This window comes from Hemibagrus wyckioides, linkage group LG07 (genome assembly GCF_019097595.1).
Source record: "Hemibagrus wyckioides isolate EC202008001 linkage group LG07, SWU_Hwy_1.0, whole genome shotgun sequence".
Classification (NCBI taxonomy): domain Eukaryota; kingdom Metazoa; phylum Chordata; class Actinopteri; order Siluriformes; family Bagridae; genus Hemibagrus; species Hemibagrus wyckioides.
The window spans coordinates 18,700,167-18,718,354 of NC_080716.1; the positions used below are offsets into that span (position 1 = coordinate 18,700,167).

General features: G+C 38.6%; 1 protein-coding gene across 4 annotated transcripts in view; it reads left to right on the top strand.

Moving 5' to 3' along the window:
- pcxb (pyruvate carboxylase b) overlaps positions 1-11,076 on the top strand; it is a 222,481-nt gene extending 211,405 nt beyond the window's left edge. For all 4 annotated transcript variants that reach the window (XM_058394276.1, XM_058394274.1, XM_058394275.1 and 1 more), the window contains 3 exons: positions 7,201-7,449; positions 8,688-8,828; positions 10,158-11,076. In XM_058394276.1, coding sequence (XP_058250259.1) covers positions 7,201-7,449; positions 8,688-8,828; positions 10,158-10,409 — 642 coding nt within the window. In that variant the 3' untranslated portion in view covers positions 10,410-11,076. The remainder of the gene's footprint in view (positions 1-7,200; positions 7,450-8,687; positions 8,829-10,157) is intronic.
- Positions 11,077-18,188: the final 7,112 nt, after the last annotated feature.

Here is an 18,188-nt window from a genome sequence, read left to right on the forward strand (position 1 = left end):
TCTAGTAGTTTCATTGGTAAATATAGCATGCTGTTATATAAGGTGATTTTAGTGTTTAGTTTTGTTTTTAATCACAATCTATCATATACATTGTATATCAGAGCTACAGAGTACACTGTATGCTCAAGAGATCAGACTATAAGGGATTCACACAGTTCACATTATGATGTGATAAACATTACTGAATGCGACATGTATAGTATTAGCATTAATTAAGCTCTGATTTAAGCTTAAACAGCAGGTCAAAAAGTAGACAATCAGCAGCAAGCTTGAACTGTTCAGTGACGACTTACACAGTAAAGACTTTAATCTTTTCTAATTTGCTGTTGCATGTAATGTCATTTTAACATCTCAAATGAAGTATAGGTTTTCATCTTTAAAAATATTTTTTCTGTGTGAATCTAACATTTCTAACAATATAAAGCTGTAGACACGCATCAGTAACAGCACTGTACAGATAAAGGAAGTCGTAGGAAGTGTAGTATGAAATTATTCTGAGGTCTATATAAAGCACTATAGCATCCATTGGGGTTTAGATGGCTGAACAGGACATGTCCCATGGTGCATTGTGCTAGCGGTTGATTCTTCTGCCATGAAGATGCACTTTTAACACTGCTCTTTTATTTCCATTAGTCTAGCTCTATGCTATACTGCCTCAAACACCCTTCACCACAAGATATTATGCATATTTGTGTATGTATATGTGTTTGTGTGTGAGCACATACAAACATGTAGGAGGGTGTTTTTGTGGCTGAGAGCACTAACCAGTGCCCATGTGGTGCAATAGAGATATTTGGAATGGGGCCCGAGAGCTCAAGTGTCCTATCACTGGGAATCGGCTGATCCAGTTTAAGTGGCATTGGCAGGTCCAGCCTGCTGTGAGCCAGTGCTGATCAGTCTTCCTATACCAGGCCCCATAAGAAACACAGCCTATTCAAGTGTCAGTGTTTATCATCATCCCTCAATTATTAGTCATCTGTACATTTCTAGCATTAAGACGTCTTTCACACGTCCTATTTAGAAACACAAGCTTAACGGATTTACCATTTTGTGCTTGTGTATTATAGTGGATTATGTCGACTAGCATATAAAAGCCTCTTTTCTCGAGCCTTAGAGCTGAGAAAATCAAACTACAGAGAGGCCGTTGTATTAAAAAACACCCTATCGACCATTTTCACAAATCAGGCAACACTCCAATTAAACACGGCAGTTTCCTCTCCAGTTCAAACCAAACCTGCCGTCTTCTGCTCTTCTGCATCCACTCTCACTGCGTGCACCCACACTGACACACAATTCTCTTCTCGCAAATAGCCACAAAAGCCATCAAATTAACGAGGGGTGACTGGGAAATGTGGGAGGCATCTATGAACTGCATCTTGTGTGACTAATAACATTAGTGAGCACTCTTTTGTGTATCATTCCTCTACTGAGAGAAAAAAAAAAGCTACTAAAACCTTCCAAGGCAGTCCTCAGAGAGGCTCACTATGCACTAATCGGCATATTTTATGTATGTTTCTCAACAGCATTAGCGTAACTGAATTTGCTAATGGCTAGCTCGAGTAGAGTAGGCTCAGGAGGAGGAGAAAAAATAAATGTGCTGAGGGTTCAGGCCAGAGTGTGTACAGACCCTGCCTCTCTTTTAGCTGTGTGAGATTTGAAGAGGTTTGCAGTCCAAAAAATAAATATAAAAAAATACAGCATAACTCTAATAATGGCTTTATTTCAGAACTAGGCTTCAACTCCTCCTTTGGGTATTTTTAACTATTCCCAGCTTGCTGACTAGTGCAGATCTGTACTGTATTTTGTTTCACACAATGAACACAGTTGTACTGTCAAAGGAAAAAGCATTAAATCAGCACACATGAATGATGCCGTTTGTTTTAACGCTTTAAAGAGCCAATTAATTTGTTTGCTGAATCAAAATCGGAGACAAATTGGTACCTATATATCCTTTTTGGTTTCATGCAAAACAAAAGAGAGTGCCTGAGGGGGCATGTAGAATGGGACACATTGGCTTACATTTATTTATGTATTTATCTATTTATCTATTTATTTATTTATTTATTTATTTATTGTCTCATTCATCAGAAACACAGAAAAGGAATAAATGAAAAACAGAACTTTGGTAGTTGTGCATTAGAACAAACACCAAGAACAATCAATAAACACCCATATAATTATAAAAACAACACATTTATAAGTTGTTGTGTAACATATCCAGTGTTGTTTGTTTGTCTTTCTTTCACACTATCCAGAACACGTCATATTTCTGCAGCTCTGTTCTTGGCTTAGTTTGGGTCAGTTTAGAAGCTTACATCTATAATAAATATTGCTTGCAATTCAAACTCAAACACTTTCTGCAGTTGAGTCAATTCATGGTCAATTCACAGCAATCGAAGTTCGCTAGGGTTTGTTTTGGAACTGGACCGAGCTCACTTCATTCACACCGCTTGTTTCGCTCCACACCTGAGTGTGAGTGCTGTTCTCACCTGCTCAAACAAAGCAGACAAAAGGAAAGAAAATATACCAAGGTTTGATTGAAGTAATTAAAAGCTATAGAGGTGAAATCACCCTGAACTGCATGTAGATATATATATAATGATGGTGATTAGCACATTTACCTCACACCTGTGGGGTTGGGGTTCGATTCCTGCTTCCATCCCTTGTTTGTGGAGCTTGGAGGTTTCCTCTGGTACTCTGGTTTCCTCCACCAGTCCCAAGACAAGTTTTGAAGGCTGATTTGCATCTCTGTATTTTTTCATACTGTCTGAGTTTGTACTCTGCATTGGGTTAAAACCCTGTCCAGGATGTCCCACACATTGTGCCCCAAGTCTCATGGGATAAACTCCAGGTTTCCTGTGTAGGTTAAGCAGTACAGAAGAAAAATGCAAAATTTGATTTGCAATATTTCCAAGCACTTCATCTAGCAAAGTTCTTCACAGCAGCCATCTGTTCTGCCCAGATATTTGCAGAAGTATAGGGGATTCAAATATTCAGTGCAATTACAATTTGCCTCTCAGCAGAAGAAGGCTTTAAAAAATGACAGTCGTCTCCTCTGGCCTCAGCACAGAACAGGGGAGCCAGAAATTCTGTTATAAACTGATAATAAATGGATTTGACACTAAATTAAATCAATGTGATAATCAGCATTACAATCAGGGTTCATGCAACTGGTATCTCATCTAAAATGTTCTACTATGTGGGCTGACTAATAGCACTGGTAGGCGTGTTTCATATGCTGGACTTCCTCATGACACTTCACAGTTATTAATTAGGTCATCAGGTAATTATTGTCGCCTAATATCTAATGTAGAAAAAAATCAAGGAAAAAACACACACACACACACACACACACGTAATGAAAGCTATTTACTTCATTAAAATACTGTCAGAGGGCCAGCAGAAGGTCAATGCAAAAAAACACCAGAGCAATTAACAAAGCAATGACTCATGCTGCATCCCAATTCACCTACTTCTGCTCTGCACTAAAAGTATGTAGTGTTTTTCTACAGAAAAAGGGAGTGTGTAGCAGAAGAGTCGTGAACATGCCATGGAACCGAAGAGAAAATTGTTGCCTAGTTACGCACACTGCCCCTGTAAACAAGCTCCTCATTGCATATTCATCTTTTATTCATTAATCATTCCTTATATTATTTATACTATATCATTTAATTTATTTATTTGCCCATATTTCATTTACTCCTCTCGAAAAACATACAGAAGATGCATCACAGACTCGTCTACCATGTGTGCCGGTTGAATTCAGGGAAGCAAACGGTCACAAAACTCACAAAATTGGGCATTATTAGCTGAAAAAGTGTCCATAGATCCACACTTTGGACCAGAAATAAAAGAGCATCCAAGTACCTTCGGGATACTCATTTCACCATCATACACTTTGGGCTTCTACTCTTGCATAGGACGATTTATATGCGAATTGGGACGCAGCATTATTTTCACTGAAATAAAGCCATATTTTGAAACCATATACAACGCATAATGTTGATCTTAATATAACTAGAACAGAAAAGTCCAGGGTTTACGTATCAGTTCATCATAATTTGTTATTCAGATCAGTAGTCTGACAGCACTAATCACTGTTTAAAGGTGGGAGTCATCTAATCGTGGGCAGACACACTGGGAAGAGTGGGGATTTATTAGAGCAATTGCTTTTATGTGCCTGTATAGAATAATAATAGGTTAAGACATGCTTCTGTATGTTTTATAAATGAACATGTTGGAGTCTATGCAGAAAATACAGTATGCTGAGCCTAAATATTTTGCTGTAATTAAATAAAAAAATCTCCATAAAATACAGAACCGTTTATGAATATTTAAAAAATGTATACGTACATAAATTAGACAAAATAATATTTAACACTTAGGGAAATTTGAATGCAGGGTTAGTTCTCTGTCTGGCAAATAAAATCTCTAGTGTCCTACATTTTGGTTGCCTGGAAATCTAACAGACCAAGCTAAAGAATTGTAGCTAAGAACTTGTATAACTATGTGCTAGTTCTGTGCATTATTCCAGACTAATGGAAACAAATCAGTAGAGGAATTCCTGGGGAGAACAGGAATGTGATATTCTTTTTAAAATAAAAAGAGAGAGAGAGAGATCATTATTTTCTTTACTTTTATACTTTTAATTTTTCATGTTTAACTAAACATAAGGTCAGCAAGTTTCATGCCACCACCTTAGAGATGTCATTATTTTTCCTTTGACGTATTTACCTGCAAGATGGCGGTGTGTAGTATGTCTTTGTGCTGCAAATTGTTTAGTATTCAGTATTCATGTCTTGGCTCTGAATATATGGGTCATAAAAGGCCTGTGTACTCTTGCTGACTTATGTCTTAATCTATAGCGCACAAATAAATATTCATTCTAAGAATCTCAACGTACATTGTCATTTTCTGAGTGATTTATTTAATAATAATCTGTTCAAAGTAAACTGTAGATTCGTAAGATAGGATGCAGAAGGTGCTATTACCAAAGTATCTTCGTTAAGTCCCTTACCCTGTTTCTAACTATTCACTTTTTTTACAGAAGTATTGTGAGAGTTTAATTTGAAAAGTAATAAAGACAAACATAATTGATTGGTCCAAAGTCCCGTAGCCAATTTCACACTAAATTAGGCTTATTAAAAAAAAGTTTATATTAATAGGAATAAACCAGAAAGTATGCTCAAACTTGTGAAGCTCTGTAGCATGAGCCAATGAAAAAACAGCATACCACTGAGCAAAGTAACAGTATCAGTCACACTGGACCTTTTGTTGTGTAACTGGAGAAATTCAGATAGCTGAAAAGTTGTCACTCCATTCCCTCAGAAATGACATCCGTCCATGAAAACCGGACTGTCACTCCACGTCGGCAAAATAACGGTGTGACTATATCTTTAGTCTTCTGAATAGCATTTATCTTGGACAGGTCAATTGAGTCGCTTTTCCAAGACCCATCACATCATGGTTGTCTCCACTTAGGGTCCAATATATCCATCTCCTCGTTGTGCTGATAGATGGATTGGTTGGGATGAGAGATCAGTGGAGGTGTTTAAATGGTGAAATGGCCCTCTCTGCACCTCTCACATCCTTCCGAACCTAATGTCCATTAGTGACAAACTCTGTCTCTTATTTCTTTGTCCCTTTTTCACTCTCTCTCTCTCTCTCTCTCTCTCTCTCTCTCTCTCTCTCTCACACTCACACACACACACACTGAACTGCATCTCCTGTGAGTTAATACTAACAGGAGACTAAAAGATTTTACGTCTTGCTGCCCAGCTTCATTTGACGCTTATAAATTTGAGCAAATAAAATCGCCGTGGTGGCACTTCCTCTACCGCTGATGTGATAATAGCGGGGAGAGATGTGTATCCTGGTTCCAAAGTCTGCGCCATCAAAGAGAAAAATGCTTCTAATGATTATAGCCATACTGGTTCCCATAACCATCTATTGCCTCCTGCATGGCTATCATTCCCTGGGAAGATGATTTTATTTTCTAAATAAAAATGATTTTGTGAGAGAAGCTAAACTAATGACACGTCTATTACTACAGAGGGGATGAGGAAAAAATGATTTTGTGTGCTTCGAAGGCATGAAAAGAAGTGCACTGAGGGTGGGAGTTTTGGTAGCTTGCTGTTTGCCCAAACATGTAAGCCATCGCTCAACTGACGATGGAGGGCGAGTGTGTCCCAGGGCTACAAAAGAACAAACCTGCTGCAGATCTGGTCCAACTGGGATGTTTTAAGCTTTATTATTGTGCACAAGCTACCAGGAGGTGAATTAATCAAAAGGTGGCGGTGGTGGGCGTGTGGCTAGCCACTTTAACCCACAGATATTTTGGCTGAATAATGAGCTCCATGATTATTAATTCCACAGACATGTGTGTGTGTGTCACTTGTTTATCTTAATAGCTATATTTTTCATTTTTAGTGAGACTGATCTAAAGAATATTTTTTGTTTCCTGTTTTTCAAAATCTCTTTACATTGTTTCTATGCCCTCGTGCTACAGAAAAAAGGGAAGAAAACAAAGGAATGTCAATGTGACTCTTGTCATTGTGCCAGCCACAATTAGCTAAAACAAGTGCTTTCCTCAACCTAAATCAATTACTTCTCCACCTCACTGGCACCCTACATGGTCTTGACAATTTGCCGATCTGCCACCCTGCCTATTTGTTTTATCTTCTCCCGCATTGTGTTGCCTTGTTTTTAATGGCGTATTTGAAGGTATTGTATCTGAGAGATTTTCGTCAGATTGGATCATATTACCAGCCACACTCTTGCACTTCGTTGCATTCTGGTAGTTTGGAGTTATTTTATTTATACGTCTTGAATAATTAAAGACCGACGGCTGAGTTTTGGGTGTAATTGATGTGTATCTCAGAAGACTGAGCCAAAGTCTTTGTCTCACAACCATTTAAAGGTTATAAAACCGATACAAACACCATAATGCACTATGTATTATTAAAGTTAAGGGATTTTTGCCTCCAGCATGGCTCACACAAAGAGCTGATGGAGAAGATTAAAGAGTAATTACACTGTCAGTATTTTAAACCCGAACATGCCACTGTGAAGAATCCCTTTCAGATAGCCAAATTTCTACTTGTCATTTTCTGATGAGAGTTCAAAACACAGTGCTATGCTGGAACCTGGAAGAGATATTTCCAGCATCTGAATATCACTCTCATTCATTGTGTGTCACAGGTGCTTAAATCGCTGCCTCGGATAGAGGGTCGTCCGGGTGCATCACTACCTCCCATGGACTTCAAAAAGCTGGAGGCTGATTTACGTGCAGCACATGGTGAGGACATCTCTCCGGAAGATGTGATGTCAGCAGCCATGTACCCAAAAGTCTTTCAGGAGTTTAAAGAGTTCAGATCCAATTTCGGGCCCGTCGACTGTCTCAACACCCGCCTGTTTCTCGATGGACCAAAAATTGCAGAGGAGTTCCAGGTAATCATCCTCCATCTTTTCTCTCTCTCTCTCTCTCTCTCTCTCTCTCTCTCTCTCTCTCTTTCTCTCTCTGTCTATTTCTCTCTTGCACTCTGTCGGTCTCCTCTTACCTTTTTGTCATGTCTGGCTCAGCGTGTCTGCCATAAATTATAATAGCTGCTCAAATGATGCCTGTATCTGGGGCATAGAGTTTTTACTGTTCTCTATTCTCTTTTTTCCTAAACCTTCTTTGCAGACAAGTCCATGCCACATCCAGTTCAGCCTCTTTATAGTGCGGTGGGTTTTGACCTTCTCAGCACTGGCCAAAAGCCAGACCACCTCTTTCATTCTATTTTAATATTCAATGTCAGTGACAGAAAAGTGCAGTGGTCTAACCTGTCCTTGTGCTAGAGCAGGTTTAACTGGAGTGTTGCATTGTGTGTATTTGTTTGGATGTGGAAGAAGGTTAGGACAAGCTCTCAAGTGGATGTCCAGATATGAGCATAAATAATGTTTAATAAAGCATTCTCAAAATGCACTCTCTAAAACAAATTGTTTGGCATGGAGCAGTCTTAGCATTTGCTTTCAGTAACTTGCCAATGTTTCTCTCACCTAAATCCCTGTAACAGTGAGCACAGACGTTGCGCCCACCTGTCGGGCAAAACCTACCAGGCACAGACATGCTCATGGCCATGTGCTGCACACTGAGAGGAGATGAAAGGCCAGACCACCATGGCTAATCAGACAGAGAAAGATCCGGATGAAAGGGAAACAAGTGAACTTTAATTCACTCTGCTGCCTGCTATACCTTAAAAACTCCACTGATGATAATAGAGCAGCATGCTAGCATCCCTAAACTACCTGACTTTGATTTTCCAGGCATGCTTACACTTGCTTTTCTTATATTTTGGAATAGTCATCACAGTATCCTCAGTGTCCTTCGATGAAAGTCTGCATAATCCTTGCTTGTATACGGAAGTTTTTTGGCAGTCTGCTTACTTCTCTTTCCACAGAGAAAAACCTAAGATATGAGCCATCACTGATTTTTTTTAGAATAGCACAATCTATATTAAGCACTTACTGACGTATATAAAACTTCAAAAATAGCTGTACTAAATTAACTGCCCAACATCACGTGGCTCAGGGTCTGCCAGAAGCCTGAGTTAGTGCTGTGCAAATAGGTCATCTCTCAGTCAGGGTTAAAACAAATGAATTTTTATTGCTTTTATTCATTTCCTCTCCCTCCGTTTGTCACTCAGGTTGAGTTGGAAAGAGGTAAGACGCTGCATATCAAAGCCTTGGCTTTGGGGGACCTGAACAAAGCTGGACAGAGGGAGGTGTTTTTTGAGCTGAACGGTCAACTACGGTCCGTCCTAGTCAAAGATATGGTGGCGATGAAGGTAATTATGTGTTTACAAAACAAACTGAGATCCTACACATATAATCATTCTCCTAGAAATTCGGAACACCCCCCAAAAAACAGCACAAAACATAATGAAGTTTAATTTTGAGTCTATTCAACAACAAACCTATCATACACGTATTCTCATTCTCATAACAATCAGAAATATACCCTTGTTTTATTCTGCAGAAACAGCACAATCATAATGAAGCTCAATTTTTGGTAATAGCAGCTCATTACTGAGAGACTGTATCTTTTAAGCATCTTCCAAATCATCAAGTGGCTTGGCACCATCTTCTCACTTTCTATATTTGGCTGAAAAAACTTACTTTTTTCAACCATTTTGTCATATTACCAGTTATCACTTTGCAGTTTTCACAGCACCAGTCAAAAATGCCACTTCCCTTCAAATTCTCACATAGCAGATGCCGGTCATTACTGATTAAACAGTGAAGATACACTGCCAACCTGTCTTTGCTATATCATCTAATGCTAGAAAAAGAAATGACACCGCTGCACCCACTTTTACTGGGTAACATAGAAGCTTTACACAAATTTTATTGTAGGTGCCAAGCGGAAAGATTTTACTGGTTAACAACTCTTGGGTTTGCGTACCCCTTATAATTATTTGAGTTATGTTCCTGTACATCTTCACAGGTAAAGAAAAAGTGCAAAGTTGGCACTCTCCTCCCTTTAGACGTGTAAGGTTATGAATTATTTCAGTAAGTCTCATGATAAAATGCTTAAATACTTAAAACAAGATCAGGTGCCTCCCTGGAACAGGCTTAATTGAGTAACATGAACCACCATGTCACCACACCTGACTTGACAAATTAAGCAGAGAGAGTAAAATCTGCATTTCTCAACCCTGGAGGCCTGGGCTGAACACTTGAACAGTTAACACTTAATGCTAGAAAATGAGTTCAGGTATCCGGAGAGTTCTTGCATTCTGTCTCAGGCAATTGGTATTCCTTTAAAAAGTATACTAGATTGTATCCAACACATCTCTAACATACAGTAGGTGTAATTACTATTAACAATAATTACACATTTCTGAGTGCTGGAGATTTTTTTTACAAAGATAAATCACTTTTAAAGGAAGCCTAATGACAGCAATTGAATTCCATCAATATACTTGCAATTATATATATATTAACAATATTAATATAGGTGTAGTGGTGGGGGGAACAGTGGCTTATTGGTTTGCATGTTGGCCTTGGTATTAAACAGATTCTCCATCCTTTACGTTGTTATGGAAATTGTATAACAGAGGTAATGTGTGGAGTTAGAGTATTCCCTTAATCCCAATCTTGTATTCTACCCTCAGGAGATGCACTTCCATCCAAAGGCTTTGAAGGATGTCAAGGGTCAGGTGGGAGCCCCCATGCCAGGGAAGGTGGTGGAGGTGAAGGTGAAACAGGGTCAGAAGGTAGAGAAAGGTCAGCCCCTCTGTGTTCTCAGCGCCATGAAGATGGAGACTGTGGTGAACTCGCCGGTCACAGGAACCGTGGCCAAGGTGTACGTCAAGACCGATAGCACACTGGAAGGGGACGATCTGATCCTCGAGATCACAGAGTGAAGGTTATAGGTCAGGAATAGATTATGGGCATAGATTAAACCGCACAAACCTACCAGCAACTGATGATGCTGTCTATGATGACTCTTTAGTAGCTTTCCTAATTGGTATTAAATTTTATAAATACATTTTATGCACCTTTATATATATATATATATATATATATATATATATATATATATATATATATATATACAGAGCAAGTACAAGAAAGATCTTACGATTTTATTCAGCAAGAAATGATTATTTTGAAAGGGTGAATTGTCTCCAAAATGTAACTAGAGTGTAGGATTGTGTAGAATAGAGGATTGCAGTTCTCTCTCTGTCTAAAACATACACCTTCATCACCTTCAAAACTTTCTCTATGCCATTTTGTATCTAGCTATGTGAGTTATATTTTCCACAGTGATGAGTGATGAAAGTGATCAATGAATTTATTGCCTGTTAAAGTGATTTATTGTAAATTCTGAAAATGATTTCTGATTTCATATAAAGTCCACATATTTTGTCTTTATGGTACATTACTGGAAGATTCTATGTAATAGATGTAAAATATTAACATTAGTACTAAAGTCCTCTCCAGGACATGCAGCAAAAATTAAAACGGGTTTAATTAAAATTGGTTACCATGATAATGTATCTCACATTAAAGTATATGGTATAAATTCAAGCAGTTATGAGACTATTTTATAATTAAACTGTAAAAGCAAGCTAATGTTTGTTTTGTTGTAAATCTCTGTTTTTAACAGCCATCATTTTTGTTTAAAGGGCTGGATGTATTGCAATGCAATGTGCAATACTGATGCAATCAAAAGTGTTCACATCCATCAAATCCTTCCTCTCCTTCTATCACTCCTCTCTCCATCCCCAACTTCTCAATCCCTGGAGGCTTTTTGTACCATGACCTACAAAGCCTTGTGTTTTGAGCACTGACACATGCTAGTCACATGCTAATAACATAATAACATGATAGTGTCTTCGTCTTCAGAGTAAGCACTGGTTTACCTCATCATACTGCAGGATGAAATGTTCTGTACACTCACCCCGTTCCACCTCGTTCGTCCTTACAGCAGTAAACATTGCCTCATCTCATTCTAGCTTTCATCTGTCTGCTGTTATTGCAAGTGCCTTAGATGAGTATTACAATCTGCCACTAAAAATGACTTTTTTTAAATAAGGATTTTATGTCACAAATCGACACAAAATACTATTTAATATTTAGCGTTTTGTTCCACTGAGGCATAGTGTTTTGTTCCACTGAGGCATGGTGGGAGGAAGTGGAGGATGAGGGGTTAAAAAAAAGGGTAAATATTTGTCAAAAAAGCAGCCAAGAGCCTTAAGTGTAATTCTGAAAGAGCTGGAAAGAACCACAGCCCACAGGACAAACACAGACACTCTGCAATTCTTGTCTTTATAGAAGAGTGGCGAGACATATAAAAGCCCATTTGTTTGCAAAAATACGTTAGAGGTTCAGTAAATTTGTAGCAATGGGTTTTCTGGTCTGCTGAGTCCATTTTGGCCTTGGCACAAAACACTATGTTTGGTGGAATCCCAGCTCTGTTCATCATCCTGAAACAGTAAAGCATGGTGATGGCAGCATTGTGTAAGAATTACTCTCAGCATCTTGCAAGCTTCCCTGACTAATGCCCTCCTTACCTTGCCTTGCCTTCCTTTAGGCAGAGTCATGGTTGAGTCATATTCTTACTTTTTATAAATAATGGATTTAATGGAAAATCCACAGGACTATCCACAGAATTTTTTTATAAACAAAATTGTTGATACTTTTCCAGAACTTTCACCCAGACTTGTTTTGCTAGCTGCTTGGTCTTCATGATGCTGTGTGTTTAGATATGTTCTCCATCAAACTCTGGGGCCTTCACAGGTCATGTGACTTGCAGAAAGGTAGACTCCATTATGTGACTTCAGATGACTGTTTGCACCAAGACATATTTAGGAGTCTTTCACCAACATTACAATGTCAAATATTTATGCAACATCAATGATTCTAGCTTTCTGAAGAAGTTCTGTTTGTAAAACTTTGTGGTTGTGTATAGATTTATAAAAACTAATTTATAAAAATCTAAAAACTTTTAGGATGCTAAAAGGAAGTGTCTTTTTCTGAGAGTTGCAGGACTCCCTACTGAGGTCTGTCCTCATCCCATAAGCCTGTACAACAGCGTTACATCATCAAGTCAGAAAACACCATCACAGTGGGGAAGAGCAATTAGACTGTGTACAAATTATGACATTATTTGATGCAAGATTTGATTTCTGATGAGAAATAGCTGGAGTAGTCATAGGATATTAACTCTGTTATCTCCAACAGTTATATCATTCATTTATTCCCTCTAGCATAATGAACCGTTTGCAGCGAGTGAATGTCAGTTTCTTGGCAACGGTAATATATTGCTGTATTTCAATATACACTGATCAGGCATAACATTATGACCTTATGACATTATTAATATTGTGTTGGTCCCCCTTTTGCTGCAAAAACTGCCCTGACCCGTTGAGGCATGGACTCCACTTGATCCCTGAAGGTGTGCTGTGGTATCTGGTACCAAGATGTTAGTAGCAGATCCTTTAAGTCCTATAAGTTGTGAGGTGGGGCCTCCATGGATCAGACTTGTTTGTCCAGCACTTTGGTCCAGTTCTAATGTTCACGTGCCCATTGTTGGTGCTTTCGGCAGTGCACAGGTCAGCATGGGTACTCTGACTGGTCTGCAGCTATGCAACCCCATACACAACAAACTGTGATGCACTGTGTATTCTGACACCTTTCTATCAGAACCAGCATTAACTTCTTCAGCAATTTGAGCAACAGTAGCTCGTCTGTTAGATCGGATCACATGGGCCAGCCTTCACTCCCCACTTACATCAATGAGCCTTGGCCGCCCATGACCCTGTCACCGGTTCACCACTGTTCCTTCCTTGTCCACTTTTGATAGATACTGACCACTGCAGACCAGGAACACACCACAAGAGCTGCAGTTTTGGAGATGCTCTGATCCAGTGGTCTAGCCATCACAATTTGGCCCTTGTCACACTCGCTCAAATCCTTACACTTGTCCAGTTTTCCTGTTTCTAACATCAACTTTGAGGACAAAATGTTCGCTTGCTGCCTAATATATCCCACCCACTAACAGGTGCCATGATGAGGAGATAATCAGTCTTATTCACTTCACCTCTCACTGCTCATAATGTTATGCCTGATCGGTGTATACTTTGTCTCAAACTCAAGTTCTGTAAACTTTTTTTAAACCTTTCCTCTTTTCTGTGTTTTTTATTCGCTGAGATTTATTAGGGTGTGGCATATGGCTAACGTGGTTGTTGGAGAGAGAAAATGGAGGAGGAGTCAGGATTTTGGAGAAGAAAATAACTATAGACAGGGTTTGTTTGGTGATGGAAAAAAAGTAAAGGGGATTAAAAAGAATAGACAGTTCAAACATAGTAGCTTTTCTTTTATTCATTTTCCCACTTCAGTAGCTTAAGGCAACTAAAAGATATGGGAAGTTAAACAGCAGAGGTGGAAAATCTGGGGATTATTGGATGCAGTGCAATCTGTGAGGACTGTATCCTGAGACTAATCATTTTGTCTTCTGATTACAAGGACCCCTGAGATCAATTCTTTTTATTCCAGCTTTAATTTTTTTTTTTTTTTTTGTCAGGCAAGATTTCAGAAACGTGTGAAACCTTTTGGAGGTCTTTTTGGAGTCTACTAAAACTTGGCTTGCGTTTGAGTGCTGCATTTTTCATATAGAACTTGTTCAAAATACTTTTTTAAGCTTAGTAAAGAATCCATTACAATCCATTTCTTTGTTGTCATTATGTGCTAAATTTATAATCTGTCTTTGGTTGTTTCATGTTCGTCCTTTCAGAAATATGAAGAGAAAAAGATCTATCAGACAACATTATAATTAGCATGGTAAATAGAGCCCCTTTTTGTTTCTACAGGCTGTAGGTTTTACAGAAGTGTTACAAACTGCTTGTTTATCCCTAGCTGTTCATGTGATGCTTTCTAACTCTGACTCATGAACAAGCACAGGCTTCAAAGCAGCTGTCTTTTGTTTCAGATCTACAGACATAGGCGTAAGCGACACTGGTAATGAAGGGGACGTGTCCTCACTACGACTCCATTTTTCCACACACCACGTTCTGAAATTGTAGAATATTAAAATTCTTTTATATAATAGCTTGCCTCTGGAACTTGCAATACTTTCTAAAAAAGATCATTTGTTTAAAATAAAAACTGTAAGCATGTAAATTTTGGCATCTGTGAATATAAAGTGAGGCTTTAAACCAGCTGTAGCTGTCACAATTTAATCAGCATATAAGATGAAGCTCACCAGTTTACTTTCTTTTCCTATTTAAACTTCTAAACTTCCCTTCAGACAGTGAAGACGGTATTTAGGGGACGGAAATCCTATAAACCAAATTTAAATGACTTCCAAAGCATCCCTCATTCCATTACTGCAGGAAGTGTTTAGAAAGCTGGTAGGGATTTTGAAACAGCATAGAAATACACTTAAAACTAAAAAGGCTTCAGAAATGCTTTCTAGTGCACTTTTGGACTTGTTTCGCCATCGATTACACAATATTCTTCTGGCTCCTCATCATACCCTGTTCTTGCAGATAATCTTACAACCAGTTCTACAGTTAACATCCCTACTGCAGTTTTTAGGATCTTTCCAAAATTGAGTGTAATCCTCCAGCATCATACGGGTCAACATGGCAACCTGGTTTTCAGATGACCTTAATGATAATGATAATGCTGATAAAAATAATAATACAAGAACTTGTATAGTTAAAGCAGAAAATGTTTAATGGATCGTTGTGTTTAAAATTTGATGGTATGCGCTCTAAATTATTAGGTGCTTAGAAAATTACCATAAGCTAAAATGAATGAATAGTGTCTTAGAGGTTACACGTCTGAGGTTGAGGGTTTGATTCCTGCCTTCACCCTGTGTTCTCCCTATGATTCAGGGGTTTCCTCCTCTAGTCCAAAGACATGCACTGTAGGCTGATTGGCATCTCTAAATTGTCGATAGTGTGTGTGTGTGTGTGTGAGAGAGAGAGAGAGAGAGAGAGAGAGAGAGAGCGAGAGATGGTAAATGGTACTCAGATATACTATGGGTTGGCATGCTGTGCAGGATGCCCTGTGTAGGATCACACATGCGTACAGAAATGAATGCTGCAATAGATGTGAAATAATGAGTTCATTGGTCTTTCTTTTTAAGCTAAAATAAATAAATGTGTGTGTTTGTTCATACACACTGTTATTGACACAGGGTTGGTGACAGGGTTATATTGATTTTTGACACTGTGTTAATGAATAAATGACCTAGTAAATCTCATTCACCAGCTCGCTCAGGCACTACATCAGGATTCATAGATGCATGCGCTTACCACTTTTAGAATTATCATTTTTTAAATATGCAAATAAAGGAAACTCTGAAAAGAACAGCCATTTTTTATCTTTTATTATAAGTGATTATATTAAAGAGAGTAATTTCATCTGCTATGTACGGAGGTTGAAATAAATTACATTTATTTATTCATTACCAGCGCTTAGTTTTAGACTATTTGTACTTGAAAATTAACAATTGTACTTTTACTCAGTTATTATTGCCATTAAAAAAAACCCTTCACGTTTTTCCTCCCCACATTTTCAGCTAGAATCTACAAATACCAGTTATAAATCTCAAACATTGCGACTCTCTGATGTTTTTCTTTCTGTTGACTGCATGCCAACTCAATCAGCTTCATTTCTGAAAATTTTAACTTTTAGTTATTTACTTTATTTAATGAATGTCCCAGTCCTGACAAAATATATTTGAGAGAGAGAGAGAGAGAGAGAGAGAGAGAGGTTTGTCTTTGTTATGTCACACTGGTTTATTAGGCCTTTAAGTATTTCTGTTTTTATCTAGCCAATTAGGGCCAATATATTATCCCATGCTCCCACTGCCATGGCCCAGGTTCGATTCCCAGTAAGGGAGCAAATGGAAGGGTTGCATCAGGAAGGGCACCCGGAGTAAAACCTGTGCCAAATCAAAACATGCGGACCAAATGATCCACTGTGCAGACCCCGAACAATATATTCATAAGTGTATATATAAGTGTAAGTATATATTTTTAAAAAAGTACAAAATGTTTTTGTTGTTTTTTTTCACACAAATGTTTATATATTCAAAGTATAAAGGTTATATGAAATTTCCTAAGTGCTTTCTATGTAAGGTTATCCCATCAGAGGCAAAAACGTCTCGCACTGAAAGCCAACAGTGTCCTGACTCATTTTATATCAGACTTGTGCTGATAAAATAATTCATTGGTTTATATTAATTAAAAATCACTGATAAGCCGATTACCATTCAGCTGACAGAATGAGATGGCAGTGTACTGATAAAAAGGACCAGATCTATTTTGTTGTAGATTCACAGGGAGGAGTTTCAATACTGAGCAAAAATTCCTGAGCTGACTCACTGTTATGCAGATCCCGATGAACACACAGGTACATTTGACTCTAATCCGTGTGCATTTGTTGTCTGCATAGCATTCTGGTGGCTAAAAGCTAAGGCTGGGAGCTCGCATAATGAGTTTGTGTCTTAGCATCACGACGCAGAGAGAGGGATCATGAGTGAATATGGCATGCAGGGATGCGTATCTAATCCGTGTACTGTTGTTGTGTCTGTAGCATTATGTTGAATGACAGGTTATGCTAGAAGCTCCATCATGATGCGCCCAGGTGGCCTGCTTTATAATACTCAATTATTATCTTGTTGCGTTTCCAACCATGCAAGTGAAAAAGATTAACATTCAGTAACATCAGTCATGGTTTAAGTGACATGAGAGACAGAAGGAGTCAGTCAGCAGGCTGAATGTCGCTTCCTCCTTGACGAGTCACGTAGTCATTCAGAAGCTTGTGAACAGAACCTGCCGGATTTATCTGCACGTTCCTAGCTGTAAAGCAGTTCAGGAGTGAGTGGCTGTGCTAAAAATCCACCAGAATAAAAGAGTGTCATTTTCGAATATGTCAGCTCACAGATATCTTTTCTATTTTTATCCAATTCAGACAGAATTTTAATACATATTACTTTTTTTTTAAACACCTGTATTTTGCATTGCTGATAGATATCCATTCCACCAGTGTGCACTGATAGATATGTGAATAGATCATTCAAAATCTGAATACTTTGATTCTGCACTTCAGCGGGTGTTTACGATTTTTCCTCAGTGTCAAATTCCTTGTGTCTTCCTCGTCAGTCTCTTAAACTCCCTCTGGAATTGTTATGCTCTGTGTTTCTCCACTTCACTCTCTCTCTCTCTCTCTCTCTCTCTCTCTCTCTGTTGAGTACGATCTCTCCATCTTGTTTGGAAACACACTCCACACCAAGGCTCCGGCTGCCTGAGGCTGAATGGAGAAGATGGGGAAAAAAAACAAAGGCCAGACATGAAAAAGAAAGGTTTCACCTGCAGCCTCTTATCTCTCTGTGCTTTTTCATTCATCTTGGGATGAGAAGAGATGGATTTCTTTTTTTCTCTGTGTTGGACGGATAAGCTTGCCTTTCCCCGCTCATCTATATAAAGTGGTCTGTCTGTTTGTGGTGCCCGCTTCATTATTCTTTCTTCCATCCTCTCTTCCTTTATTAGTCTCATTCATTTACGCTGCAGTAACAGCTCATGCTCTGTATTCCTTTTTTCTCTCCTTTTTACACACACACACAATCTACGTATGACTAGCAATGTTGGAGTTGCTCAAGTGAGACTTGAACAAGCTTGAGGTGT